We start from the raw sequence: 27,729 nt of genomic DNA, 5'->3' as shown, positions 1-27,729 counted from the left end.
AGTTTCTCTTAAAAGCTCTTTAGGGGAAGGGATATGGGAATAGATGTATATGTATAACTGATTCAGTTTGTTATAAAGCAGAAACTAATTTAAAAAAATATTTAATACTTAAAAAAAAAAAGCTCTTTAGGTAATTCATACGAGCAGCAAAGCTTGAGAACCAGCCCAATAACGGGAACAAACGTATTTCACACAGATAAAGTGGGGCAATTCATATGTTAAAAGAACATGAATATATATATATATATATATTTCTTTTTTTCTCTTTATTCTGTTTGTGTTTCAACTAGGCTTTTTTTTTCCTTCTACAAAAAGCGTTATTGTTTCCATTTGGTCCAAGGCTTGGGAGAGGGCTCCAGGGCGGTTACAAAGCTGCCTAGTGGCTGCAGAGCTGGGCTTCAGGCAGAAGCTCTGACTCCAGAGGGGCTCCTCAGAGGCCGCTGGACTTCAGAGACTCCTGTTTGTGCTCGAGCATGAGCCTTTCGAAAAGATACTCGCCCAGCACAGCCTGCGGACCAGCCAGCCTGCGGAGGTTGGTCAGGTGGTTGCCCATCTTCTTGAGGAGTTTCAGCTGCTCCTCCAGGAAGCGGCTCTCCACGAAAAGATACTCGCCCAGCACAGCCTGCGGACCAGCCAGCCTGCGGAGGTTGGTCAGGTGGTTGCCCATCTTCTTGATGAGTTTCAGCTGCTCCTGCAGGAAGCGGCTCTCCAGGAAAAGATACTCGCCCAGCACAGCCTGCGGACCAGCCAGCCTGCGGAGGTTGGTCAGGTGGTTGCCCATCTTCTTGATGAGTTTCAGCTGCTCCTCCAGGAAGCGGCTCTCCAGGAAAAGATACTCGCCCAGCACAGCCTGCGGACCAGCCAGCCTGCGGAGGTTGGTCAGGTGGTTGCCCATCTTCTTGATGAGTTTCAGCTGCTCCTCCGGGAAGCGGCTCTCCAGGAAGTCACAGAGCTGAGAGTCTGCGCGGGCAGGACCCAGGGCACGCAGATCCGATAGTGCCTGGTTCAGGTTCTTCTCCCTAAGAATGGCGGCTTGCACAGTGTCCTGGGTTTTACCCCACTCATCTTGAGAAGGCTTCCGTGCATCCTGGAAGAGGGCGCGGCCGCAGCACTTGTTTTGCATTTTCAAGAGTCGCTGGGCGCCCTCACACTTCTCTTCAGCCAGTTGGCGAAAAATGTGGCCCCCATTGTCCAGAGTCCCACTGTTGCTGTGGAAATAGAAGCTTAGAGAGAGGTAAGTGTCCACAGATGCATGTTGAACAGGCGGTGGATGGCGGCCTCCACCTCGATGGAATAATTCTGACGAACCTGGGAACTCGTGGTTGATCAGTGATAAGGAGCTAAGCTCCAAAAACGGCGTTGGCCTGTCCTGGAGGCTGAGGATAGCTGAGTGGCTGATTCCAAAGGTTGCGACAGGAAGAAATGTTGGAGGGTGGTCGGGGGCTGGAGCAAGGAGCGTCCCTGGGTCTGTTCATTCCAAACACTGTTGAAGCCAAAGACAGATCTGCAGGACTGCCGAGTGCACTGCCTCAAATAGGCTTTGGTATAAATGAACAAGAAGTCCAAACAAGGACAAAACTTACCCTTCCCCCCACCAAAATAGCTGGTGATACTAGAATCTAGATCTGGGAAGGGATTCTTCCATTACTTTAACATTCCAAGCCACTAGAGCAGTGGTTCTCAAAGTATGGTCACCTTGTAACCAAGCAGTACCCTATGGGGCCTTCCTAGGACAGACCCATCCCCCATAGCCTCTGCTGTAGTTCCTCTCTGAAGTCCTCAGATAATAGTATCTCAGACATATTTCTTGAGTTTTCAGATGCTAAAAACCACCACCCAATGGAAGAAATTAACTCTTTGATGATCATGAGCACACAGCCCCCAGACCTTCTGGCACCTAAGGATGGATAATGTTACCTGCCCTGTGGCCTCGACATCAGCCAGTCAGATGATTGTGCACGAGCTGATCACATTCCCTGGGACGTCCCTCCCTCACGTGGCCTTTAAAAATGCTTTGCTTAAATCCTTTGGAGATTTCAGGGTTGTTGGAACACGGGCCACCCCTCTCCTTGCTCGATCCTGCAATAAACCTTTCTCTGCTCCAGACTCCAGCCTTTCGGTTTGTTTGGCCTCACTGTGCTTCAGACACACGAACGTGCATTCGGTAACAACCTGACCAGCTTTACCAGCGTCCCCTGATAATGTGTCAGATATTCAAGTTTTAGGGCCCTGTCCCAGCCCTATGGAATCAGCAACTCTAGTGGGGCTCAGTGATCTCTGTTATAACTGGCCCTCCAGATGATTTTTATTCACCTTAAAGTTTGAAAATATCTGCATTGTCAGCTGCCAAAGCGTCCACCAGCAGGTGAAGGGGAGAGACGCCTGGAAAAGATAGGGAGTAGCCAAGGCAAGTACAGCAGCATTTGCCGTGGTAGTAATGGAGAATGCCTTTTCTCCACTGGTTGGCACAGACTAGTATCTGGGGGCAGTGGCAGGGTTATTTAGGATGCTTTACATTTCAATGTAGAGTGACCTCTGTCCTGGTTTGCCAGGGACTTCCCCTGTGTGAGCACTTAAAATCTCATCCTGGCAAACCCCTTAGCCCTGGATTTGAAAAACTTAGGAAATCACATGAAATTTAGGGGAAACATGATCTAGGTTTTGGGCAAGTCACAAGTGCTAATTAAAGCTAAGCAAGTATGGACAACATCTAGCCTTCTTTACCCCTTTGCAGGAAGGTAAATCTGATTGGGTGAAAGAACTTATTGTTAAGAAATCTTTGTAGAAACATCCCCTTCAGCTTAGTCCGCTGGTTCTCACTTCTGGCTAGACAATGGCATCCTCTGAGGAGATTTAAAATGATTTTATTGGTTTAGGATGACCAACTGTTGGTGTGAGGGTTTTTAAAAAGTGCTTCAGATGATTCTAATGTGCAGCCAAATTTAGGTGCCACTGCTTAAGCTTTTGAACCGCTGCTACATATTTTCACCTCATCTTCCTATGAGAATATCCAACTGTAGTTGGTTTGTTTTTCTTTTTCTTTTTCTTTTTTTTAACTGTCTTATTATAAGATATAACTGTCTTAAATAAGATTGAATGTACAGAAAATCCTGCTAGTCCATCTGGTATAGCTGGATCCTTAGAATAATATCGTTAAGATATATACCATCTAAGTATTGTGATTGGCCTTTTTAAAATTAACATATGCATTGAATTAGTACCATCTGTTTTGAAGCTGTCATGTTGGGTAGCTATACCTCTAATCTGCTGCCATTGCTAAATATCTGGACACCTCTTATTAGGAATTGCTTTTAAACATCTTTCGGGGTTAAAACCAAGATTGCTGTATTATTGTACTGGGACCACAAAAACCTCACAAAGATCCCCCGCTGTACTTTCTACCCCCATCTCTAACCCTTGGCAACTTCTAATCTGTTCTCCATCTCCACAGTTTTGTTATTTTAAGAATAATATGTAAATATCATCATGAATTACTTCGTCTTCGGAGATTGGCTTTTTAAAATTTTTCCCTCGGCATCATTCCCTTGAAGTTCATTTCAATTTTTGCATATATTAATAATTTGTTCCTTTTTGTTGCTCAGTAGTATTCTGTCATAAGATTTCATCACAATTTGTTTCAACATTCATCCATTGAAAGACATTTGGGTAGTGGCCAGTTTGGGGCTGTTATAAATAAAACTGCTATGAACATTTATGTGTAAGTTTCTGTGGGAACTTAATTAAGTTTTTGTTTCTTTTGGATAAATGCTCAAGAGTACAATTACTGTGTTGTAGGGTGAATCTACTTTTAGGATTAAAAGAGACTGTCAAGCTGTTTCTCAGAGTGGCTAAACCATTTTATTTTCCCACCAGTGATGTGAGATCATTTTTCTATGTACTCACCAGCATTTGATGTTGTCACTATACTTTAATTTTCGTTATTCTCTGATATCTCATTATGGTCTGAATTTGCATTTCCCTAATGGCTAATGATGTTGAGCATCTTTTCATGTGCTTCTTTGCCATGTGTATATTCTCTTCCATGAAATGTCTGTTCCTGTCTTCTGCCTATTTTCTAGTTGGGTTTTTTTAAGTTGTTTGGAGAGTTCTTTGTATATTATAGATACAAGTCATTTGTCTCATGTGGGATTTTCCAATATGTTTTCCCACTGTGTAATTTGAGTTTTCATCCACTTAAAATGATCTTCTATGAAGCATTTTTAACTCATTTTGATGAGATCCAATTTATCAGTGTTTGCTTTTATTGATCATACTTTCGGTGTCAAGTCTAAGAATTATTCACGTAGTTCTAGATGCCAAAGATTTTCTCCTATTTTTTTTTCTCAAAGTGTCCTGCTTTTACATTGAAGATTATGATCCACTTTGATTTAATTTTTGTGTAAGGTGTGGAGGTTTAGGTTAAGGTTCATTTTTTGTTTGTTTGTTTTTGTCGAGGGATGTCCAACTGTTTCAGTACCATTTTTTGAAAAGTCTATTCTTCCTTGATAGCTTTCACACTGCTGTCAAGAACAAGTTAAATGTATTTATGTCAGTCTATTTCTGGGTTCTCTATTCCATTCCATTGATCTGTGTATCTAACCTCCATCATTACTGCAAAATCTTGAAATTGGGTAGATGAATTCCTCCCATTTTAATCTTCCTTTACAAATTGTTTTAGCTATTCTTCAGCCTCTTCTTACTATATAAATCTTAGAATAAGCTTGTCTATATACACAAAAACCTTGAGGGCATTTTAAGAGTAACTCTGTTAAGCCTCTTAACTTGGGGAGAATTGACATCTTTATTATGTTGTGTTTTCTAATCCATGAACAAGGTATGTCTCACTATTTGTTTGGGACTTTTACATTTTTCTTCATCAGCATTTTGTAATTTTCAGTATAGAGGACCTATAAATGTCTTATTGGGCTTATATTTAAGTATTTATTTAGGTCAGTTGTAAATGGCATCACATATTTTTATTTAAGCTTCTACACATTTGTTATTAATATATAATTTGATAAAACTGTGTTGATTTGTACTCTAAAACATTTACAAACTAATATTATTTCTCAAGCTTTTTGTGGATTCCTTGGTATTTCCTCCATTTAGATTATCATCTCCTCTTCAGATACCGTTTTACTTTTCCTTATTTAATATAATAGTATATATTACTGTTCAACATTCAGTAGGATATATTCCTTCCTATTCAACGTAGTAGGAATAGTCCTTTTATCTTTTAAATAAATGTTTTAAAAATTTAACTTTTAAATTTATGTATTTATTTATTTTTGCTTTACTTTCTTACTAGAACCTCCATTAATATATTTAATAAAAGTGGTGAGGGCAGATATCGGTGCCTTGTTTCTGATCTTACAGAGAAAGCATTCAGTCTTTCACAGTTAAATATAATGTCGGTATAGGTTGTTTGTAGACCCTCTTGATGAGTTTCAGTATGTTCCTTTTCTATTCCTAGTTTGCTTGGGGGTTTTTTTCTTCTTTAAAAAAAATTTTTAACTTTATTATTATTTTTTACAACTTTATTGGAGTATAATTTCTTCACAATGGTGTGTTAGTTTCTGTTTTATAACAAAGTGGATCAGTTATACATATACATATGTTCCCATATCTCTTCCCTCTTGCGTCTCCTTCCCACCCTCCCTATCCCACCCCTCCAGGCGGTCACAAAGCACCGATCTGATCTCCCTGTGCTATGCGGCTGCTTCCCACTAGCTATCTACCTTACGTTTGGTAGTGTATATATGTCCATGCCGCTCTTTCACTTTGTCACAGCTTACCCTTCCGCCTCCCCATATCTTCAAGTCCATTCTCTAGTAGGTCTGTGTCTTTATTCCTGTCTTACCCCTATGTTCTTCATGACATTTTTTTTCTTAAATTCCATATATATGTGTCAGCATACAGTATTTGTCTTTCTCTTTCTGACTTACTTCGCTCTGTATGACAGGCTCTAGGTCCATCCACCTCATTACAAATAGCTCAATTTCGTTTCTTTTTATGGCTGAGTAATATTCCATTGTATATATGTGCCACATCTTCTTTACCCATTCATCCGATGATGGACACTTAGGTTGTTTCCATCTCTGGGCTATTGTAAATAGGGCTGCTATGAACATTTCAGTACATGTCTCTTTTTGAATTATGGTTTTCTCAGGGTATATGCCCAGTAGTGGGATTGCTGGGTCATATGGTAGTTCTATTTGTAGTTTTTTAACGAACCTCCATACCGTTCTCCATAGTGGCTGTACCAATTCACATTCCCACCAGCAGTGCAAGAGTGTTCCCTTTTTTCCACACCCTCTCCAGCATTTATTGTTTCTAGATTTTTTGATGATGGCCATTCTGACTGGTGTGAGATGATATCTCATTGTAGTTTTGATTTGCATTTCTCTACTGAGTAAAGATGTTGAGCATCCTTTCATGTGTTTGTTGGCAGTCTGTATATCTTCTGTGGAGAAATGTCTATTTAGGTCTTCTGCCCATTTTTGGATTGGGTTATTTGTTTTTTTGTTATTGAGCTGCATGAGCTGCTTATAAATTTTGGAGATTAATCCTTTGTCAGTTGCTTCATTTGCAAATATTTTCTCCCATTCTGAGGGTTGTCTTTTGGTCTTGTTTATGGTTTCCTTTGCTGTGCAAAAGCTTTTAAGTTTCATTAGGTCCCATGTGTTTATTTTTGTTTTGATTTCCATTTCTCTAGGAGGTGGGTCAAAAAGGATCTTGCTGTGATTTATGTCATAGAGTGTTCTGCCTATGTTTTCCTCTAAGAATTTGATAGTTTCTGGCCTTACATTTAGGTCTTTAATCCATTTTGAGCTTATTTTTGTGTATGGTGTTAGGGAGTGATCGAATCTCATACTTTTACATGTCCCTATCCAGTTTTCCCAGCACCACTTATTGAAGAGACTGTCCTTTCTCCACTGTACATTCCTGCCTCCTTTATCAAAGATAAGGTGACCATATGTGCGTGGGTTTATCTCTGGGCTTTCTATCCTGTTCCATTGATCTATCTTTCTGTTTTTGTGCCAGTGCCATGCTGTCTTGATTACTGTAGCTTTGTAGTATAGTCTGAAGTCAGGGAGCCTGATTCCTCCAGCTCCATTTTTCGTCCTCAAGATTGCTTTGGCTATTCGGGGTCTTTTGTGTTTCCATACAAATTGTGAAATTTTTTGTTCTAGTTCTGTGAAAAATGCCAGTGGTAGTTTGATAGGGATTGCATTGAATCTGTAGATTGCTTTGGGTAGTAGAGTCATTTTCACAATGTTGATTCTTCCAATCCAAGAACATGGTACATCTCTCCATCTATTTGTATCATCTTTAATTTCTTTCATCAGTGTCTTATAATTTTCTGCATACAGGTCTTTTGTCTCCTTAGGTAGGTTTATTCCTAGATATTTTATTCTTTTTGTTGCAATGGTAAATGGGAGTGTTTCCTTGATTTCACTTTCAGATTTTTCATCATTAGTATATGGGGATGCCAGAGATTTCTTTGCATTAATTTTGTATCCTGCAACTTTACCAAATTCATTGATTAGCTCTAGTAGTTTTCTGGCAGCATCTTTGGGATTCTCTATGTATAGTATCATGTCATCTGCAAACAGTGACAGCTTTACTTCTTCTTTTCCGATTTGGATTCCTTTTATTTCCTTTTCTTCTCTGATTGCTGTGGCTAAAACTTCCAAAACTATGTTGAATAAGAGTGGTGAGAGTGGGCAACCTTGTCTTGTTCCTGATCTTAGTAGAAATGGTTTCAGTTTTTCACCGTTGAGGACGATGCTGGCTGTGGGTTTGTCATATATGGCCTTTATGATGTTGAGGAAAGTTCCCTCTATGCCTACTTTCTGCAGGGTTTTTATCATAAATGGGTGTTGAATTTTGTCGAAAGCTTTCTCTGCATCTATTGAGATGATCATATGGTTTTTCTCCTTCCATTTTTTAATATGGTGTATCACGTTGATTGATTTGCGTATATTGAAGAATCCTTGCATTCCTGGAATAAACCCCACTTGATCATGGTGTATGATCCTTTTAATGTGCTGTTGGATTCTGTTTGCTAGTATTTTGTTGAGGATTTTTGCATCTATGTTCATCAGTGATATTGGCCTGTAGTTTTCTTTCTTTGTGACATCCTTGTCTGGTTTTGGTATCAAGGTGATGGTGGCCTCGTAGAATGAGTTTGGGAGTGTTCCTCCCTCTGCTATATTTTGGAAGAGTTTGAGAAGGATAGGTGTTAGCTCTTCTCTAAATGCTTGATAGAATTCGCCTGTGAAGCCATCTGGTCCTGGGCTTTTGTTTGTTGGAAGATTTTTTATCACAGTTTCAATTTCAGTGCTTGTGATTGGTCTGTTCATATTTTCTATTTCTTCCTGATTCAGTCTTGGCAGGTTGTGCATTTCTAAGAATTTGTCCATTTCTTCCAGGTTGTCCATTTTATTGGCATAGAGTTGCTTGTAGTAATCTCTCATGATCTTTTGTATTTCTGCAGTGTCAGTTGTTACTTCTCCTTTTTCATTTCTAATTCTATTGATTTGAGTCTTCTCCCTTTTTTTCTTGATGAGTCTGGCTAATGGTTTATCAATTTTGTTTATCTTCTCAAAGAACCAGCTTTTAGTTTTATTGATCTTTGCTATCATTTCCTTCATTTCTTTTTCATTTATTTCTGATCTGATTTTTATGATTTCTTTCCTTCTGTTAACTTTGGGATGTTTTTGTTCTTCTTTCTCTAATTGCTTGAGGTGCAAGGTTAGGTTATTTATTCGAGATGTTTCCTGTTTCTTAAGGTGGGATTGTATTGCTATAAACTTCCCTCTTAGAACTGCTTTTGCTGCATCCCATAGGTTTTGGGTCGTCGTGTCTCCATTGTCATTTGTTTCTAGGTATTTTTAAATTTCCTCCTTGATTTCTTCAGTGATCACTTCGTTATTGAGTAGTGTATTGTTTAGCCTCCATGTGTTTGTATTTTTTTACAGCTCTTTTCCTGTAATTGATGTCTAGTCTCATAGCATTGTGGTCGGAAAAGATACTTGATACAATTTCAATTCAAACAAAATTTTTTTTTAGCTAAGTAGTATTCCATTGTATATATATATATATCACATCTTCCTTACCCATTCATCTCTTAATAAACACTTAGCTTGCTTCCATATGTTGTCAATTGTAAATAATGCTGCCATGAACATTAGGGTGCATATATCTTTTCAAATTAATGTTTTTTGGTTTTATTTTTTTCGATATATATCCAGGAATGAAAATGCTGTGTCATATGGTAGTTCTAATTTTTTTTACAAGTTTATTGGAGTACAGTTGATTCACAATGGAGTATTAGTTTCTGCTTTATAACAAAGCGAATCAGTTATACATATACACCTGTTCCCATATCCCCTCCCTCTTGTGTCTCCCTCCCTCCCACCCTGGACCCCTCATTACCGCTTCCCAGCAGGTGCACTGTCCTCTCCCTGCTGGACTCTCCCTCTCCCTCCCATTCCTCTTCCACGGCCTGGTGGGAGAGTGGGGAGAGGGACAAGGAAACTTAGGGGAAGCAGCAACGTTTCAGCCTTATAAGAGTGAGATAATGGCTTCCGTGGTGGTGCAGTGGTTGAGAGTCCACCTGCCGATGCAGGGGACACGGGTTGGTACCCCAGTTCGGGAAGATCCCACATGCCGCGGAGTGGCTGGGCCCATGAGCCATGGCCGCTGAGCCTGCGCGTCCGGAGCCTGTGCTCCGAAACGGGAGAGGCCACAACCGTGAGAGGCCCGCATACCCCCCCCAAAAAAAATAAATAAAGAGTGAGATAAGTATGTAAAAAAAGATCCCAGGTACATCGACTCAGTGGATTAAAAAGTTACGTTAAAACACGCAATTTGGCAAAGCTCTTTGGCTGAATGTTTACTGACACTGCGTTCAGAATTCTGTACTGGGGGAGTACACGTCCGCTCCCCTCAGGCACCTTTGAGTCCAAGAGCCATTTGGAGAAGCTAAAATCATAGAAAACTACAGGTGCTCACGCACCCTTCAAAGGGTGTCTACAAACACACACACACAAAAAGGGCACCTTTGGATGTCACAAAGTCCATGGATTGTCCAAAGCCTGCCCCTTGATTCCTGTTAAGAAGTTCTAGTCTACTTATCAAAATCTTGAGAATGTGGTATCACTGTTGACCCAGAGATTTCACTACCTGAATAAAAATGTCACATGTACAAAATACTAAATGGAAAAAACTCCAGTTCAACACAGATTATTTTTCTGAATAAAAATGTCACATGCACAAAAAGACTAAATGGAAAAATTTCCAATTCCAGACAGGTTATTTTTCTATGAGGGTAGGAAGTATATGGTAGCCGAGATGCAGAGAAGAAAATAGCCAACTCAGGGTCGTGCAGTGTCACTGGAAGCTTCTTCTGAACCTCCCAACTCGTACTTCCACTCCTCCCCTTGGGGTCTGAGTCTTGCTTTTTTTCTTGGGTTTCCCTGGTGGCACAGTGGTCAAGAATCCGCCTGCCGATGCAGGGGACACAGGTTCGAGCCCTGGTCCGGGAAGATCTCACATACCGCGGAGCACCTAACGCCCGTGCGCCACAACTACTGAGCCTGCAAGCCATAACTCCTCAGCCCACGAGCCACAACTACTGAGCCCAGGCGCCTAGGGCCCATGCTCTGCCGCAAAGAGAAGCCACCTCAACGAGAAGCCTGCACACTGCACCGAAGAGTAGCCCCCGCTCGCCGCGACTAGAGAAAGCCTGCGCCCAGCAACGAAGACCCAACGCAGCCGAAAATAAGTAAAACAAAAATCTTAAGGAAGGAAAACAAGAATTCTCATTGTTGTGCAACCATCCCGACCATCCATCTCCAGAATGTTTTCATCCTGTCCAAGTGAAACTCTGTCCCCATTAAACACTGACTCCCCACCCCCCTCCCAGCCCCTGACACCCACCACTCCACTTTCTGTCTCTATGAATTTGACCCATCTGGGGACCTCACAGAAGTGGAATCATGTAACATTTGTCCATTTGTATCTGACTTATCCACTTAGCTTAATGTCTTCGCGTGTCATCTGTGTGGTAGCCTGTGTCAAAATTTCCTTCCTAGACCCCAAAGCCAGTGTGGACAGTACACAGTGAGTGAGAAGGAAATAAAACCGTGGGTCTGAAGAAGTTCAGATGTTTGCCAAGTGCAGTGGGAAAGCAGTGAATGAGAGGTGTCCTGATCCAGTTTGCACTGAAAGAGGAACAATTGATTTTGGCTGCTGCATAAATGGATGGGGTGGGGATTCAGTAAGAGTGGAAGTCGGGAGACCCAGATAAGGTTAGGAATTTGGCGTGGTAGTCCAGGAAGACGATGTCTGAGAAGATGGAGAGAAGTAAACAGGTTCTCTATATTTGGAGGGAGAATCAGCAGGGCTCATCGGGGGATCAGATTGTGGGGAGGTAGCGGGGCGCTATTCTGTTTACTCTGTGTGCACGTGTGTGCTTATGCCTCTACTGCTGAGACTTAATTGTTTCTACAAAGAAACACTAACCTTTCCTCTTAAAAGTGGAATTGTTAAATTTTCACTGTTCATACAAAGAAATGTCAATCTTTGAAAAATACATAAATGGTCTTTGTATCAATTAGAAACTTTCCTTCCTGTTTGTGGGTGAATAATATCTGTTGTGTGAATATACACACTACATTTTCTTGATCCATTCATCTGTCAGTGAACACTTGGTTTGTTTCCACAGTTTGGCTCTGAATCTTGCTTTTGAATTATTGTTTGGACTTTGATGAGAAGTATCTCTGTTGTTCAGGATGTGCCCAGAGGTTTATTCTGTCTTCTGATCACTTCCATATTTCTAATTAGCCCAAGCAATGCATACGTAGAGTCAAATCAGTTCATCCAAGGTGCAGGGACTGAGTGTCTCTTTGGTTTGCACTCGTGGACTTTCTGAGATGTTCTAGGTCTCAGAGGCCGTGCAAAGAGTGTCTGAGGTCCTCCAGAGCTGCCACAGCCTGGCTCTTCTCAGGGTCTGCACTGCTGGGAAAAGCACTGCTGCTTGAGGACCTGTGTCCCTCTGCTGTAGACGTTGCATTGTTAGGAGGCAAATGAATTCAGATTTGCGTTCATCATGCTCTCAACCATCACAGCTGATTGGGTCCTTGTATAACAAAACAGAAGTTCACTCTCCCTCTTGGCTAACAGGCTTTCAAATATTAGAAGGTTGGTATTCTGTCCCCATGAAAATTTCTCTTGTATACTGTGAAATACCCTGATTGCTTTATCTAGTCTTCAGATCTGGATTTGCATAATCCCACCCCACCGCACCTTGTCCAAATGTGCAACAGTCGGGTGGGACCCATCTTAAGATGTGTTGGTATGTTGTCCAAAAATGGCGTAAACAGCCCAGATTGAATGTGATGTTGTAAGTGAGCAGGACCTTGTGGGGCCTTCCTGGGACGGATTCTCCCCATGTCTTCTGCCTGCTTCTTGTCTTTAGAAAATTTTAGCCTCCTAGCCTTCCGTGAGTTGGAAACAAACAATTTAATCAGAGAAGGGAGAAAGTGCCAAAAGAAAGGAAAAGAGTCCCAGAAGACCAAATAATACTAGTGTAGCCGTTAAACAAAGTCAAGGACCTTTAGTTCCTCCTCGAGGGCTGTAGATACTGTTCTGAGCCACGTCCTTGGAGCTGTTTTGCAGAGACTGAAGCCCCCAGCAGGGGGGAGGAAGGTAACTGCATGCTGCCCACAAACACGTAGACTCCAGACCAGCTGGAACCAGCCGGTTGATGATGTTGGCCTCAGATTACCTCACCACCAACCAATCGGAAGAATGTCCACAAGCTGACCACACACCCCTCAACCTCCTCTCCCTCACCCCACTCGTTTGTAATTCACTTTAAACATTTTTTAAATTTTATATTGGGAGTATAGTTGATTTACAGTGTTGTGTTAGTTTCCGGTGTACAGCAAAGTGATTCAGTTATATGGACACAGATATCTATTCTTTTTCAGATTGTTTTCCCATTTAGGTTATTACCGAATTTTGCTTTTTTTTCGTGGTGCTGTGTGGCTTGTAGGATCTCAGTTCCCTGACCAGGGATTGAACCCGGGCCACGGCCGTGAAAGACCAGAATCCTAACCTCTGGGCCACCAGGGAACTCCCTAGGTTACTACAGAATATTGAGTAGAGATCCCTGTGCTCTACAGGAGGTCCTTGTTGATTTCCTGTTTTATATATAGTTGTGTGCATATGTTAGCCCCAACCTCCTGATCTATCCCTCTCCCCCACCTTTTCCCTTTGGTAAACATAAGTTTTTTTTCTATGTCTGTGAGTCTGTTTCCGTTTTGTTCAGAAGTTCATTCGTATCACTGTTTTAGATTCCACACAGGAGTGGTAGCATATGGTATTTGTCTTTGTCTGACATCCTTCACTTAGTCTGATAATCTCTAGGTCCATCCATGTTGCTGCACATGGCATAATCTCATTCTTTTTTATGGCTGAGTAGTATTCCATCACACATATGTACCACATCTTCCCTATCCATTCCTCTGTCGATGGACATTTAAGTTGCTTCCATGTCTTGGCTATTGTAAATCGTACTGCTATACATATTGGGGTGCGTGTGTCTTCTTGAATTATGGTTTTCTCTGGGTATATGCCCAGGAGTGGGATTGCTGGGTCCTACGGTAGCTCTAGCTTTAGTGTTTTGAGGAACCTCCACACTGTTCTGCATAGCGGCAGCACCAGTGTACATTCCCACCAACAGCCTCACCCCATCTGTAAACACCTTTCCCTGAAAGCCACGGGGGAGTGGGGGCCTTTTGAGCCCTAGGTACCTGGACCCCTTGCTTGTTGCCCTGCCGTAAACGCGGCACTTTCCTTCACCGTGACCCGTGTCCGTCGATGGGCTTTAGTGCGTGCGGGCGAGTCGACCCAAGTGTGGTTCCGTAACAGCGTGTTTGGAGATCAGCAGAACTGTCACCTCTCCTCCTCTCTCTTCCTCCTGCGGATGCAGTTTAATATAACAACGGCTGTAGCTCTAGTGCAGAAATATCAGTGGGGTGAAGCAGAAGGGCTTTGTCAATACAGTCCTTTGGGCATGAGAGTCCCGTGGAGAAAATATTCCAACACAGATGCCTGGACCCAGCCTCACAGATTCTAATTCCACAGCACTGAGCCAGGGCCTAATTTTAACCTTCTCAATGGACATGCTTCTGATGTGGAAATGACTGGGTGGGATGTGCCACCCAGGCTGGTGCAGTAGGGGGTCTTCAAGGCATCGTTGAATGCAATAAGCAGGAGGGAGGTGAACCGTGACCTGGATTTCAACCAGGCAGCCTCTGGCAGGGCTGTGGCCGGGCCATGGGTCCACAGCTGAGCAGACGTCTGTGTCAGCCTGCAGTCCTCCTGCCAACGGGTCCGTGACAAGCCCTCCAGCGGCCTGGTGCTGCTGCGGATGAGCAGCCCTGGGATCGGAGTTCAGCCCAGGCACCTACCTGCTACATACATAGTGCATGTGCTTGTGAGGAAACCGCCCTCTCCACCAGGAAGCCTGGAGCACATCCTCCCGTACAGCCCTCAGAGGGGACCAACCCTGCTGACACCTTGATCTCAGACTTGCAGCCTGCGTAAATGTCGGACAGTGCATTTGTGTTGCTTAAGCCCGCCAGTGTGTCGTATTTTGTGACGCAGCCCAAGTAAACTGCTACGACCTGTATTTTGAATAAGAAGGAATTCACATGAGGCGGTCACTTTCCTGCTTCCCCTGCCTTTATTTTTTTATTTTTATTTGTAAAAAATTATTTATCTCTCTTAGGCTGCATCGTGTCTAATTGCAGCACGCAGGCTTAATTGCCCCGTGGCGTGTGGGATCTTAGCTCCCGGACCAGTGTTCCCAGGCTTTGAACCCACGTACCCTGTATTAGAAGGTGGATTCTTTACCACTGGAACACCAGGGAAGTCCCTCCCCTGCCTTTAAATTAAGACGTGTCGCTGAGCTTCAATGAAGAGTCTGTCCTTTTCTGTTAGATTACAAACTTGAGTTTTCTTCTTAAACAGTGCGTTTCCTGGTTGTGGTAGATGTGTTAGTGTTGAAAAAAATGGTTGAGAGACTTTAAGAGGAAAATGATTTTACAAATCCTGAAGATGGGTGCCAGTTATCTTGATAAAATTGGTATGTTAAGAGACCCAAAATAAACAGGAGAAAACACAGGCAACTACTTAGGAAATGCAGGATGGGAAAGGCTTCTTCAAGTACAGTGTCCAAGCTGATGAAAAGTATGAAGTGAAAGTGAAAGATTTGAACACAAAATATCTTTTTAAGTGTCTGTATAACAGAATGTGAGAGGAAAAAATTAAGTTAAAAAGATAAAGAACAGGGATTGACAGATACACACTTTTATATGTAAAACAGATAAACAGTAAGGACCTACTGTATAGCCCAGGGAACTATGTTCAATATCTTGTAATAACCCATAATGGAAAAAAGAACCTGAAAAAGAATACATATATTCTTACATAAATACATGTAACTGAGTCACTTTGCTGTACACCTGAAATATTGTAAACGAAGTATACTTCAATAAAAATAGATAAGTGACAAAGTAGGGAAAATATCTGTATTTAATAGAAATGCAGATACAAAAAGAGAAAGCTTTATATTGTAAATCTCCATATATATGAAGAGATCTTAATGAAAGCAAACTAAAAGGTGGCCATTGCTGCTTCTGGTCAAGGTGAAATCACAGGGTCCAGGTTTACTCTCCTAGCTTCAACAACTTTAAAAAGGGGGAAATGTATGAAATGACAGTTTTTCGCCTTTTGGAGAGAGGGGTGAGTCGTGAGAGACATCAGCTCACTGCTGGACATCCTGTTCATTGGGATGACTCTGTACTTCTTATTCCCTTTTTTAGAGCATTTCCTCAAGACAGCTTGTAATAGAAAGACTTCCAGAGAGTGTCCAGGGCAGGGGGCTGGGGAGCCCAGCATGTCTCTGGGCTGGAGGGATAGAGTGGGATGATGAGGTGGGCACAGCAGCTGGGGTTCACAGGCCACCCCAGTCTTCTGCTGAGACACGGTCAGTGCACGTGGGTGAGGTGAGAACTGGAGGCCTGGTGGCGTGCTCATGGGCGCACTGCCCTTCCAAGGCGCTTCCCAGCAAGGTACTCCGTGTAGCTGATGTCCTTACGTGGTGAACTTGGAAAATGCGAGAAATGCGCCCTGGAGGTTTGCCAGGCTCAGCCTCAGAGGAGGTGTGGTCGCTGTCATTCCCACACAAGCAGCATTTCATCGGTGAGAATTCAGGCAGAGGCCACAGTCAGCAGCAGCAAGAACTGGAAAAGACCATTCGTGGCTCTAAGCAGCCACTTCCAAGAGCAGTTTTGGAGAAGCACACATTTTGTGCAGGATTCATTTAATGTGGCAGTTCAGCTGGGGAAATCAGGAATGGGTTAGGTGCTTATTCATTTGCATGAATCATCACTTCTTATTTCCGTTTTTAGAGGATTTCCTCAAGACGCTTGTAATAGAAATACTTCCTCTGTCCCTTTCGTAAGTACCTAAATCTTTTTAAAAGCTAAATCAGTCTCTTGCCAGCATTACAACCCAGGAATGTTTATGTTAAGGACCTGAGAGCTATCTTCTTTATCTCTCTGTCACCAGGGGAGTTTAGGCTAGGTGTTAGGCACTTTCCTCTGAGCTATAAGTACGTGCTTGTCCTAGAGATAGGAGAAGTTGTCTTTCTCCTTTGGATAAAGGGTATTAACTAGCATGGACAACCACCGAGATGACCAGGTGAATTTAGGATGTACTCTGAAAGAATGTATGCCATTTTTATGGTGGTGTCAAGTCTATTCCCATGAGGCAAGTTCCCGTTTATCTTGAGAACCTGTATGCAACAGATTTTATCTGCTGAGCTATAAAAAAAAAAGGTGAGGTTGATTTCATTTGCACAAACATTAGTGGTTCACCTGTGGGTGCACAGCACAGTCTGGTTTAATGGTTATTCAACAGTAAAACCGTTTTCTTTCTCTCTACATTTGTGGAGAGGATTTTCTCGGTTGGCGAGAGATTTTTTATTTTTATTTTGTGTGTTCGTTAATTAATTAATTAATGAGACTGTGCTGCACAGCATGCGGGATCTTAGTTCCCCAACCAGGAGTCAAACACGTGCCCCCTGCAGTGGAAACTAGGAGTCTTCACCACTGGACCACCAGGGAAGTCCCTGGAGATTTTATTTTTACCTTTTCCCCTAGCAGCTTTTAAGGAACAGTTGGCCAAGAACACAGTTATATTATTTCACCCCCAGTGATAAATAGTGATAAATCATTACCCTTCTGATTCCATTTTTGAAAAATGATATTTTTACCTAACATAAACAGTATCCTGTATAAGAGGTAAGATCCCAGGTATCTGTTTTCTGTTTTCGGTTTGTGTGTACGTTCTGATTTTCGTACAGTTTTTAATGCGTTGGTTGTGTAATCTAAACAGCTACAGTTTCTATTTTCTTTTCCTTCCGTGGGCAATATTAGTTTGTGTCATGGCTGGGCATTTATTGTATTCTAGGATTTGAATGAAAGTTGTAGCGTTTCAGTTAAGCGAACATGATACCCTCCTTCCCCTCTCCTGGTGGTGGGGGAATCTCAGATGTAACCCGAAATGTCCCAGGGCCGGGAAAGGACCAGGGAGCCTGGAGACCATCACACAGCCCCCACTTGAGGCCACACCTTTCCTTGATCCCTAACAGGAGTGAAGACAAATGGGCAATGGAGTCCCTGGTCCAGGCGGCACACCCTCGCAGCACAGCAGCACTTGAGCGCCAGATGAGAAGGAGACATTTCATACGCTCACTATCTTGACGGCACGGAGACTTCTGGGAGGCTTCTGGAGTCCGGGTACTTGTCCCGTGCTCCTGGCGGGCTTTGGCAGGCGGACTTCGGGCGTCCGCCTGCGCAGGTGCGCCTCATGATTTGTGCGTGTTGGCGCACGCGCACCGTCGCCGCCCCGCCCTCGCTTCCTGTGCGGGCCCAGGTCGTCGCTGGCCGTCGTTCCCCCGTCTTGGCCTCTTGCGGGCGAGCATTTCGGGGGCCTGCGGGGCGGTACGCAGTCCGGGCCGGCCGGCAGCCCGCGGGAGCGGGCTGTGCGGGCGAGGGTTCGCGTGGGCCGGGCGGAGGCTGGAACTGTGACCTCCGAGCTCGAGCTGCGGAGCCCGCGTTTGGGCCGGAGTGGCCGGGCGGCCGGCAGCGGTGCAGTGCCCGACCATGTGCAGCGCGGGGCCAAGCGAGGTCCCGGGAGGGACGTGGGCCCAGAGCCGGCTCCTCTGGCCCAGTGGTCTCGGGAGGCGGAGCGGAGGGACCCCGAGAGAGGAGCGCGCCCGAGGAGCAGCCCCCGGACCGGAGCCTCGGGAGCCCGGGGCCTGTGAGCGAGTCCCGACGGGGTAGGTGTTGCGTCTGCAGGCCTGTAGTTGGTTGTGGAGCCTGCGGCCCTTGAAGAGCAGGGCTTGGGGTAGTCCGCCCCGGGCCCCGCGGTAGAGCCACCTGGAGGGTTTGACCGCTTCCCGGAGGTGGAGGGGCCGGGCTGGAGGACAGGGCTGGCTGCTCCGGATGGGGCTCCCCTGGGACTTGTGAGCTCTGGGTGTCCTGGGGGAGCAGGGTCCACAGGCTCGGCCGGGACGTGCTGCGTCCTCCCCTCCGTCCAACCCCGATCCTCCTCCTCGTCCTCTCCCTCCTGTCGCCGTCTCGGCATCTCGCACGTGGGTCTCAAGGCGCGTCAGCACCTTGGTTGTGTAATGTAAGCGTCCGCCGCCCCGCTGGGTTGTGCCCTGTGGAGTCGCCCAGTGTAATCGGTGCAGGATGAGTCTGCAGGGCTTCTGTCCTGCTGCCTCGGGTGAGGAAGGAAGCGATGGGGCCTGAGAAGGGAGATGACTTGTCCTAGACCCTCACCGGGTGTGCACGTGGGGTCGCTCACAGGACTCCAAACTCCTAGGGCAGGTGTTCTGTCCACTTAAAGTCAGCTTTAATAAAAGATGTTTTCGAGCGTCGCACTTAAGTTTGTAAAGTTTGTACAAATCATTGCAAGACTGAAACGCACCTGAGTGTGTCCCTTTATTCTGGGTATCCTGTGGATGTTCTGACCTAAGTTGTTAACAGACTGAGAAGAGATAAACTATAAGCGTTTTTTAATTTCATATTTAATGACGGAGGTTTATTTTAATAGGATTCAATGTACACTCGCTATGGAAAAATAAAGTATCCCCTCAGGTACCAGAGTCACGTGGGAGTTACAGACCTGAGGGTGGTTGCTCCCTCCTTATTCTCACAGGCCCTTCTGAAGGTGAAAGGACGGGTCTCCCACAGGTGTCTCTTGTGGAGCGCGGGGCGGGTGCTCGTGCACCCCGAGCCGCTTCAGTCGTAGCTTCACTGCCTGCGTTTTCCTTCTCCAGGTCCGCCTCCACTGTCACAGTCCTGCACGTTGTTCCAAGAGCAGCGGAAAATGAGTCAGCCTCTGGTGAGTTTTGCTGTTTACGTATTTACCTGCTGCTGTTCTTTTGTGATAACACCTTGGGAGGCGCATAGTTCAAAAGTTAAAATGGGAAAGTAGGAGTCGGTAAAAGATGTGGTTTGACAAAGTGTAGAGGAGCAGGTCAGCACCAAGTGTTTCTGGCAAGTTCTACGTGTAGATCCCAGGATCCTCTTAGAGCCACAGTACAAGCCTCGTGTTCTTGACATTTGTGGCAGAACACCATCCCTTGCTTGACTTATATGGTCCTGCCAAATCACTTTTGTTCTCGAGCGTTAAAAGGTTTCCCTGAGGATCCCGCTGTAGGCCGCGAGCCTTCCTGAGCGACAGCCCCTAACGTGTTGACGTTGGTGCCTTCCTTGTGCTTCCTGTAAGCCGAGAGCGTGCTGTCCAGGGAGCACTCAGTGCATATAAGTTGTCTGTTCAGTAGAACACCGTTGTCACATAGGTACATTGTTTTCAGTGCTCAGTCGAGGGATGCAATGAGGATCATCTGGAAGAACAGCCTTGTCACCCTTCCAGTAAACTGCGCTCTTTGTCTCTTACAATCTCAGAGGGTCGCGCTACACACCATGCAGTGAGGTCTCTGGCAAAGATTCTTGTTTCCCAGCTGAATTGTATCGTGCAGCCTGCGGTCTTGGTTCTGCCCCTCCACGGAACCTGATCCGGTTGAGGTGACCTGGCATCCAGCATACAAAGCAGTGGAGATTTGCCAGTCGTCACCTCAGACCACTGTCGCCTTGCCATCCGCAGAGTCTGCTCTGTTGGTTTCTGTGACAGATCTCTCCTTGCTGTCTTCCTGACTGACTCTGTCTTCCGCCCTCTGTGTGTGTTGTCGTTTCTCCCTTGGTCCATGACTCTCCACCCCGTCTGATCTCACCCTCTGGTGCTTTTCACCTCCAGCTCTGTCAGTTCTCCCACCTGGACCAGACAGATGCCTCTGTCCAGCCACTTGCCAGCATCTCTATGGAGTTTGTCCAAAGGGCACCTCGGATGACTAGATCCAGTAGATCCAGAAATGATTATTTACAGCTCCCCTGCCCCTTGCCTTGTCCTGTTGTCCCTGGCGGCTCATCGTTGCATCATCCAGCCTGTCACCTGCCCAGAAAAATGAGTTCATTCTAAAGTCCTTCTCCATCCTCTGTTACCACGTTGTAGTGTGAGGCTTGTTAATGTCGTCTTCTGAATGGTTTTTATTCGTTCTCCTTCATCCCATACTTGCTACCATTAAAACAGCTTATCTGTTCATTTCTGTAGTTACAGAAACTTCTTTTCTGTGCCGCTACCTCTTTCCTCCAGCAGCTCAAGTGTATTTTCCACGCTGAGTATTTCTCCTAAAATATTAATCACAGCGTTTTGTCTGCATGTGGGAAGCACTTTAGAGGTTCCCTGGGTGACTGGACAAACGAGGTTGCCGTTCCGCGGAGCCAATAACCATCTAGCCGAGCACTGGGGGGAGGTCCTAACTCGCCGATGATGCGTTTGGATGGATCTGTGGGGTAAAATCCTGATCGGAGAGGCTTAGGAGAGAGGAGTGGGAGAACTGGGTTTGTTCTGGTCCCAACTTTTTCAAGACATTTTGCTGTGACGGGGAAAATAGAAACTGGACAGTAGCTGGGGTAGGAGCTGAGGTCCGGGGAGGATGTTGTATTGTGTTGTGTTGTGTTGTGATGGGAGAAATAACAGTGGGAATGATCCAGTAGATGCGTGTGGGGGAGGGGAGAGCTGCTGCCCGTGGTCCTGGAGTGGGGAGGGGATGGCTGAGCAGGGTTGCAGGTGGGGAAGCCCTCCGATGGCTTCTCTGTTCTCAGGGAAGCAGCTCCTCAGCTGAGGGTGAGGGTGAGGTTGGGGGGTTGAGGGGAGAGCAGAGCTCTGGGGCCCAGCTCCATCGTGACCATCAGCACACACAGTGCATCCAGCTGGGAAGACTGTACTTGCCTTCCCTGCTTGAAAAGCCATCTCCTTTCTTAAATGTGGGAGTAATTACTCTTTGGGGAGCCTGTGTAATTACACGGGTGCTGCTCAGCTCAAAGCGAATTGAGTGCCAGTTCTGGCCACGGACATTTTCTTCTCTGCTGATGGAAGGGTCCCCAGAGGAAGTGTCCTGCTTGCCTGGCTCTTGGCCTCGAGGACCCTTCACACCATCTAGTGTTGTGTCTTTTATCTTTGACATAAGCATCAAATGTCTTCAGTTTCTGCATGTGATCTTAAGAAGCAATTCTCTGCTTCCAGGAGCTTCTGTGCTCCTCGGGAAAGGCACTTCACAGATATAATTACAGGAGAGCTCGGGAATCCTGCCCGTCGATACATAGGGAACTCCAGAGTGCTGACAAAGCAGAGCCTGCTTTTATTTATTTATTTATTCATTCATTTTAATTTTTTATTTGTTTACAATTTAACTTATTCAGTTTCGGCTGCGTTGGGTCTCTGTTGTTGCGCGCGGGCTTTGTTCTCTAGTTGCGGCGAGCGGGGGCTACTCTTCGTGGCAGTGCGCGGGCTTCTCATTGCGGTGGCTTCTCTTATTGTGGAGCACAGCTTCTAGGCATGCGGGCCTCAGTAGTTGCGGGTCGTGGGCTCAGTAGTTGTGGCACGCAGGCTCTAGAGCGCGGGCTCAGTAGTTGTGGTGCACGGGCTTAGTTGCTCCGCAGCATGTGGCATCTTCCCGGACCAGTGTTCGAACCCGTGTGCCCACCATTGGCAGGCGGATTGTTAACCAGTGTGCGACCAGGGAAGTCCGAGAGCCTGGTTTTAAATGCATTGTCAGAGCACGTGGCTCAGTGACTCGGGGAAGGGGGACGGCCCTCAAGTGCCCAGGACTTGGGTAGCTGCAGAGGTTGGCGAGGCTCTCAGAGCAGCGTGAGGTGGACTGGATGAGGCTCCTGAGGTGCTGGTAAGGACCTCCTTCCTTAGGATGTGGGCCTCCCGTCAGGAAGAGTGGGACGTGAAGGCAGGCAGACCCTGAGTTTGACTGAAGAGCCTCCCCTCTGTGCTGGTTTTGGTTTCTTCCTGTGCAGAAACTGAAACCTTGTAATTGGGACAGTGAGTCATCTGATCAAAAGATGTCATGTGTAGAGACTGTGGACGGCATGAAACGCGGGGTGGGGTGCGGTGGGTCAAGTCAGGGGGACTCTGGGCTCCAGCGCGATGCCCGACAGGAAGGGGCGAGGCCGCGGCGTGTTCCCGCTCATCCTAGGCCCCGGTAAGCAGTATGGACGTTCCCTTGGGGTTTTTCTGAATCGTGAATGAGGTTGAGAGTACTGTCACGTGCTTAGAAGCCGTTTCTTCTTTTTAATTGGTGGACAGTCTTTAGCGCAGCTTTAGGGTTATAGGAGAATCAGAATCCAGCAGACAGCGCTTTTCTATACCCGTCCCTCTGGGTTCCCTCCCTTGGTAACGTCTCTGGCCTGTGTGGCGCGTCATCTCAGTGATGGATCGGCATTGACACCTAATTCTCCCCTGGAGTCTGTAGTTTATATCAAGGCTCACTCTCTGTGTCCTACTGTTCAGGTTTGGACAGGTGTGATGACCTGCAGCCACCACTGCAGTGCCACCCAGAACCATTTCACTGCCCGAAACATCCCTGGGGGCCACCTTCCCTACCAGTGCCCTACCAGAACATCCTACCAGTGCCCCCAAGCCCCCGACAGCTGCTGGTCTTGTTACTGTCTGTGTATTTTTGCCCTTTCGAGAATGTCACATAGTTGGAGTCCTTCATTTTGTGGTCTTTTCAGACTGGTGTCTTTCTGTTTTTGTATGAAGGGCCTGTTCATGTCCACTGCCCATCTTACTGCCCCAATGCTTTCCTGTGTGTTTTTTTTTTTTTTTTTTTCTGTGTGCGCGCCTCTCACTGTTGTCTCCTCTCCTGCTTCGGAGCTCAGGCTCCGGACGTGCAGGCTCAGCAGCCATGGCTCAAGGGCCCAGCCGATCCGCGGCATGTGGGATCCTCCCGGTCCGGGGCACGAACCCATGTCCCCTGCATCGTTTGGCACTGGAAGGCTTCCAGAAGCCTCCCCCTTCCATTGCAGCTGAGGAAGCAGCTCCTCAGCTGAAGGTGTGGGTGAGGTTGGGGGTTTGAGAATAGGCAGTTGGAAGAACTCCTCAGTCTGGAAGACACGATGTGGGAGGGAATCTGAGTAGCTCATGTAACGTGTGTATAGATTATTCACTAAATCTTGAGTTAGCTCTTAAGATTGAGAAGAAGCAGCATTAGGGAATAATAAGCGAGCTGTCCTCCACATCCTAAGACACGGTACCAACTGAGACTATAAATCTGCAGGTCCAAATTCATTCACAGATGGTAGGCTGATGGGAAGCTGTTAGCCAGAGTTGGGGGTTAGGGAGCAAATCCCCAACTTAGATTCTGTAGAGGGTAACAACCTGCCTCTCTCATGCAGGGGGAGATGGAATTCTCAGCTCCATGCCTCAGGACTCCGGTCCATTATCATGGCTGTTGTAATCTGTTTCTGAAGTGGTCTTTTCTACAACATTGAAAAAAGTGACTGCATTATCCTGAACATTTTTATCAAGTAACAAATCAGCTGATATAAATGCATAAAGTTGGCTGAAAGCAGGCCAGGATTTCAAAGCCCCTTCGGCATGTCTAGGTTGGGCACACGTCATGGAGCCTAAGAGTTTATTTAGATGGGGAATCTTAAAAAGCTGCGACTAAAAGTCACCATGAAATCATCAAACTTTTAAGTTTGAAAAAGGCTCATTCTTTTTCATATGTAAAAAAGCATTAAGTGAGTCATTACAAGAGCTTTTTAAAAAGCCTGTCAAGAGAGTGACAGATACAGAACTTTAAACCCATGCCTCTGGGGCCAGTGCTCTTTCTGTCATAAAATGTTTCTCACTAATATTTGATGAATCAAAACACACACACACACACACACACACACACACACACACACACACACACACACACACACACACACACACACACACACACACACACACACACACACACACACACACACACACACACACACACACACACACACACACACACACACACACACACACACAATGTTAAGACCCAGTGTTCACTCTTCAACTTGCTTTCAACCATATGGAAACTTTATGGATTGAGTCTTTCAGATATTATTTCAGAGCAGATAAGCCAAACGCTATTTCTCTCACCTGGCTCCAAGCACTGTTTAGTCTTCTCCAACTGGGTGTAATTATTCACTAGGGATCTCACCTATTGTTCAACACTCAAACTTGTGATGGCCATGCTGTGGACTCCATTGTCTTGAGAGGAAAGTTTACACACCAAAACATTTGGGTGGGTGAAAGGAACACAGGAGAGGAGACTAGAGGAAAGGTATCGGTAAATATGTAGTGAGTTGTTGCTCTTCTACCTTGATTATGCCTGAATGGCTATTTTTATTAACATGAGCTTGTGCTACATGCTTGATGCATGACACACGCAGACTCCCTTAACTTAGAACATAATTGTGGCACATGTATCTCCAGCTACAAATATAGATACCAAAGAGCCTAAGGAGCTCTGAGAGTCACATACCTTCATTTATTTTTTTGACTTTTTCTTCTTTTGTGAGAATTGAATAGAAATAAAAGCTAAAAAGTATCCCTTATTCACCTAGCAATTTCTTCTCATCTTCCTTTTCTCAGGTAACATCTCTAGGAATCCTCCCATACCCAGGAAAAGATAGTTTCTCCTGCTCTTTACAATCAAAACCCCCTGGGCAACCCTTTCTCATACCTTTTAGAGTAGGGTGTTGAATTGTGGATTTACTTGTCTGAATCTTCTTGAACCTGTGAGAAATTGAGTGCAGGGGCTGAATCTTCCAACAGTGTATCTTCCAGTGCCAAGCACGAAAGAGTCAACTAACATGTAGCTTTTTAAAAAAAGTATCTTGTACATATTGTAAGTGTTCAATACATTTGTACATCAAATACATGAAATAATCAAGGCTGAGAAATATGATAGGAAAAAATTAATATTAAGGAGGATTTATAAATGAGTAGAAAGGGGATTTTAGGGAAGAAATCATGATTTAAGATTATTGGTTTTTTTGAACCTGGTATATGTTGCGGATTGCTATAGAAGAAAAGGCAGTTCAGTACTTTGAAAATGTGTGAAGTCTATATTCATTAGTTCATCAGCTAAAATAAGGTGGTATGCCCATAGCTGCTCATCTTTCAAAAATTTTCATAAATGTCAACTTGTTGAAAATATTTTTGAAACTAATTTTTCTTTACCTTTTAAATTCTCTTGGAATTAAACATGGTGATTTACCACTAAGACCTTCAAGATGTATTAATTTATTTAGGCCACCATAATAAATTTGAGAGAGTCTTTGTACAGAGATGCATTTTAAAAAACACAGTTAATCACCCAAAAGTAATTTATAAAGGAATTCAAATTTTAACCATTACTCATAAAAAAAGGTGAAAAAAGGAATTAAATTCATAAAAAGTTGAACATTCTTAAATCTTCATCCCCCTACTCAATTTTCTTGTAGTTCACAGTGCTGCAGAATTCCTAGTGCAGAAATCCTCAATTATATCCAGCACTTTTTGGCTTTTCCCTTTTCTTTACAAACCCTCCATTATTTTCTTTTTCTTTTTTTTAAATATCTTTTTTGGAGTATAATTGCTTTACAATGGTGTGTTAGTTTCTGCTGTATAACAGAGTGAATCAGCTATATGTATACATATATCCCCATATCCCCTCCCTCTTGCGTCTCCCTCCCACCCTCCCTATCCCACCTCTCCAGGCTGTCACCAGGCACCGAGCTGATCTCCCTGTGCTATGCGGCCGCTTCCCACTAGCTCTCTATTATTCTGTATTTGGTAGTGTATATATGTCCATGCTACTCTCTCACAGCGTCCCAGCCTAACCTTCCCCCTTCCTTGTGTCTTCAAGTCCATTCTCTATGTCTTTGTGTTTATTCCTGTCCTGCTCCTAGGTTCATCAGAACCTTTTTTTTTTTAGATTCCATGTATATGTGTTAGCATACAGTATTTGTTTTTCTCTTTCTGACTTACTTCACTCTGTATGACAGACTCTAGGTCCATCCACCTCACTACAAATAACTCAATTTCGTTTCTTTCTATGGCTGAGTATATTCCATTGTATATATGTGCCACACCTTCTTTATCCATTCATGTGTTGATGGACATTTAGGTTGCTTCCATGTCGTGGCTATTGTAAATACAGCTGCAATGAACATTGTGGTCCATGACTCTTTTTGAATTATGGCTTTCTCAGTGTATATGCCCAGTAGTGAGATTGCTGGGTCGTATGGTAGTTCTCTTTTTTAGTTTTTTAAGGAACCTCCATAGTGTTCTCCATAGTGGCTATACCAATTTACAGTCCCACCAACAGTGTAGGAGGGTTCCCTTTTCTCCACACCCTCTCCAGCATTTATTGTCTGTAGATTTTTTGATGATGGCCATTCTGACCGGTGTGAGGTGATACCTCATTGTAGCTTTGATTTGCATTTCTCTAATGATTAGTGATGCTGAGCATCGTTTCATGTGTTTGTTGGCAATCTGTATGTCTTCTTTGGAGAAATGTCTATTTAGGCCTTACGCCCATTTTTGGATTAGTTTGTTTGTTTTTTTGATATTGAGCTGTGTGAGCTGCTTGCAAATTTTAGAGATTAATCCTTTGTCAGTTGCTTCATTTGCACATATTTTCTCCCATTCTGAGGGTTGTTTTTTCGTCTTGTTTATGGTTTCCATTGCTGTGCAAAAGCCCCATAGCAGTATTGTGAGTGTCACTGAAGCAGACTTGGGTCCACTTATCCACGTGCAATAAACCCAATCTACTGACACTGGGTTGTGGTGAAATAAAGTGCCGTGTTTTATTGTAAGGCACCATACAAAGAGTCCGGACAGCTAGTACTCAAAAAGCCTCATTTTCCTGATGGGTTTCAGCAAAGTTTTTTTAAAGGCAAGGTGAGGGAGGGGAGTCCCAGGGTATGTGATCAGCTTGTGCACAGTTCTCTGTTTGGTTGATGGTGAGGTTTCAGGACAGTGTCACAGGGGTTAACGTCATCAATTCTTTGGCTCCAGTAGGCCTGGGGGCTATGTGCTCATGGTCATTAAGTAGTTAACCTTCCATTTGGTGGGAGTTTTAGCATCTGTAAAGCAGGAAATGTGCATCAAATACTGTTATCTATGTACTTCAGAGAGGAGCTAAAGTAGAGGATATGGGGGAGGGGTCTATCCTAGGAAGGCCCCATAGGGTCC

General features: G+C 44.7%; 2 protein-coding genes across 2 annotated transcripts in view; one reads left to right on the top strand and one right to left on the bottom strand.

The window, feature by feature from the left end:
- Positions 1 to 334: 334 nt before the first annotated feature.
- Positions 335 to 3,242, bottom strand: LOC308611522 (ferritin light chain-like; the record flags this gene model as incomplete). Its single annotated transcript, XM_081260262.1, has 3 exons — positions 335 to 583; positions 941 to 1,087; positions 3,222 to 3,242. 3 exons carry the CDS (start codon positions 3,240 to 3,242, stop codon positions 431 to 433), a joined length of 321 nt encoding a protein of 106 aa, XP_081116388.1. The 3' UTR covers positions 335 to 430.
- A 14,710-nt stretch (positions 3,243 to 17,952) lies between these two features.
- The window catches only part of LOC308611521 (uncharacterized protein), a gene marked incomplete at its 5' end in the record, with an annotated part of 78,871 nt that continues 69,094 nt past the window's right edge, over positions 17,953 to 27,729 (top strand). Inside the window, 2 exons of the mRNA XM_081260261.1 lie at positions 17,953 to 18,424; positions 19,430 to 19,494. Coding sequence (XP_081116387.1) covers positions 17,953 to 18,424; positions 19,430 to 19,494 — 537 coding nt within the window. The remainder of the gene's footprint in view (positions 18,425 to 19,429; positions 19,495 to 27,729) is intronic.

Source organism: Mesoplodon bidens (assembly GCF_964165515.1).
Source record: "Mesoplodon bidens genome assembly, contig: HAP1_SCAFFOLD_120, whole genome shotgun sequence".
Taxonomy (NCBI): domain Eukaryota; kingdom Metazoa; phylum Chordata; class Mammalia; order Artiodactyla; family Ziphiidae; genus Mesoplodon; species Mesoplodon bidens.
Note: the sequence above shows the minus strand (reverse complement) of the source record. Positions and strands in the feature narration are given on the sequence as shown.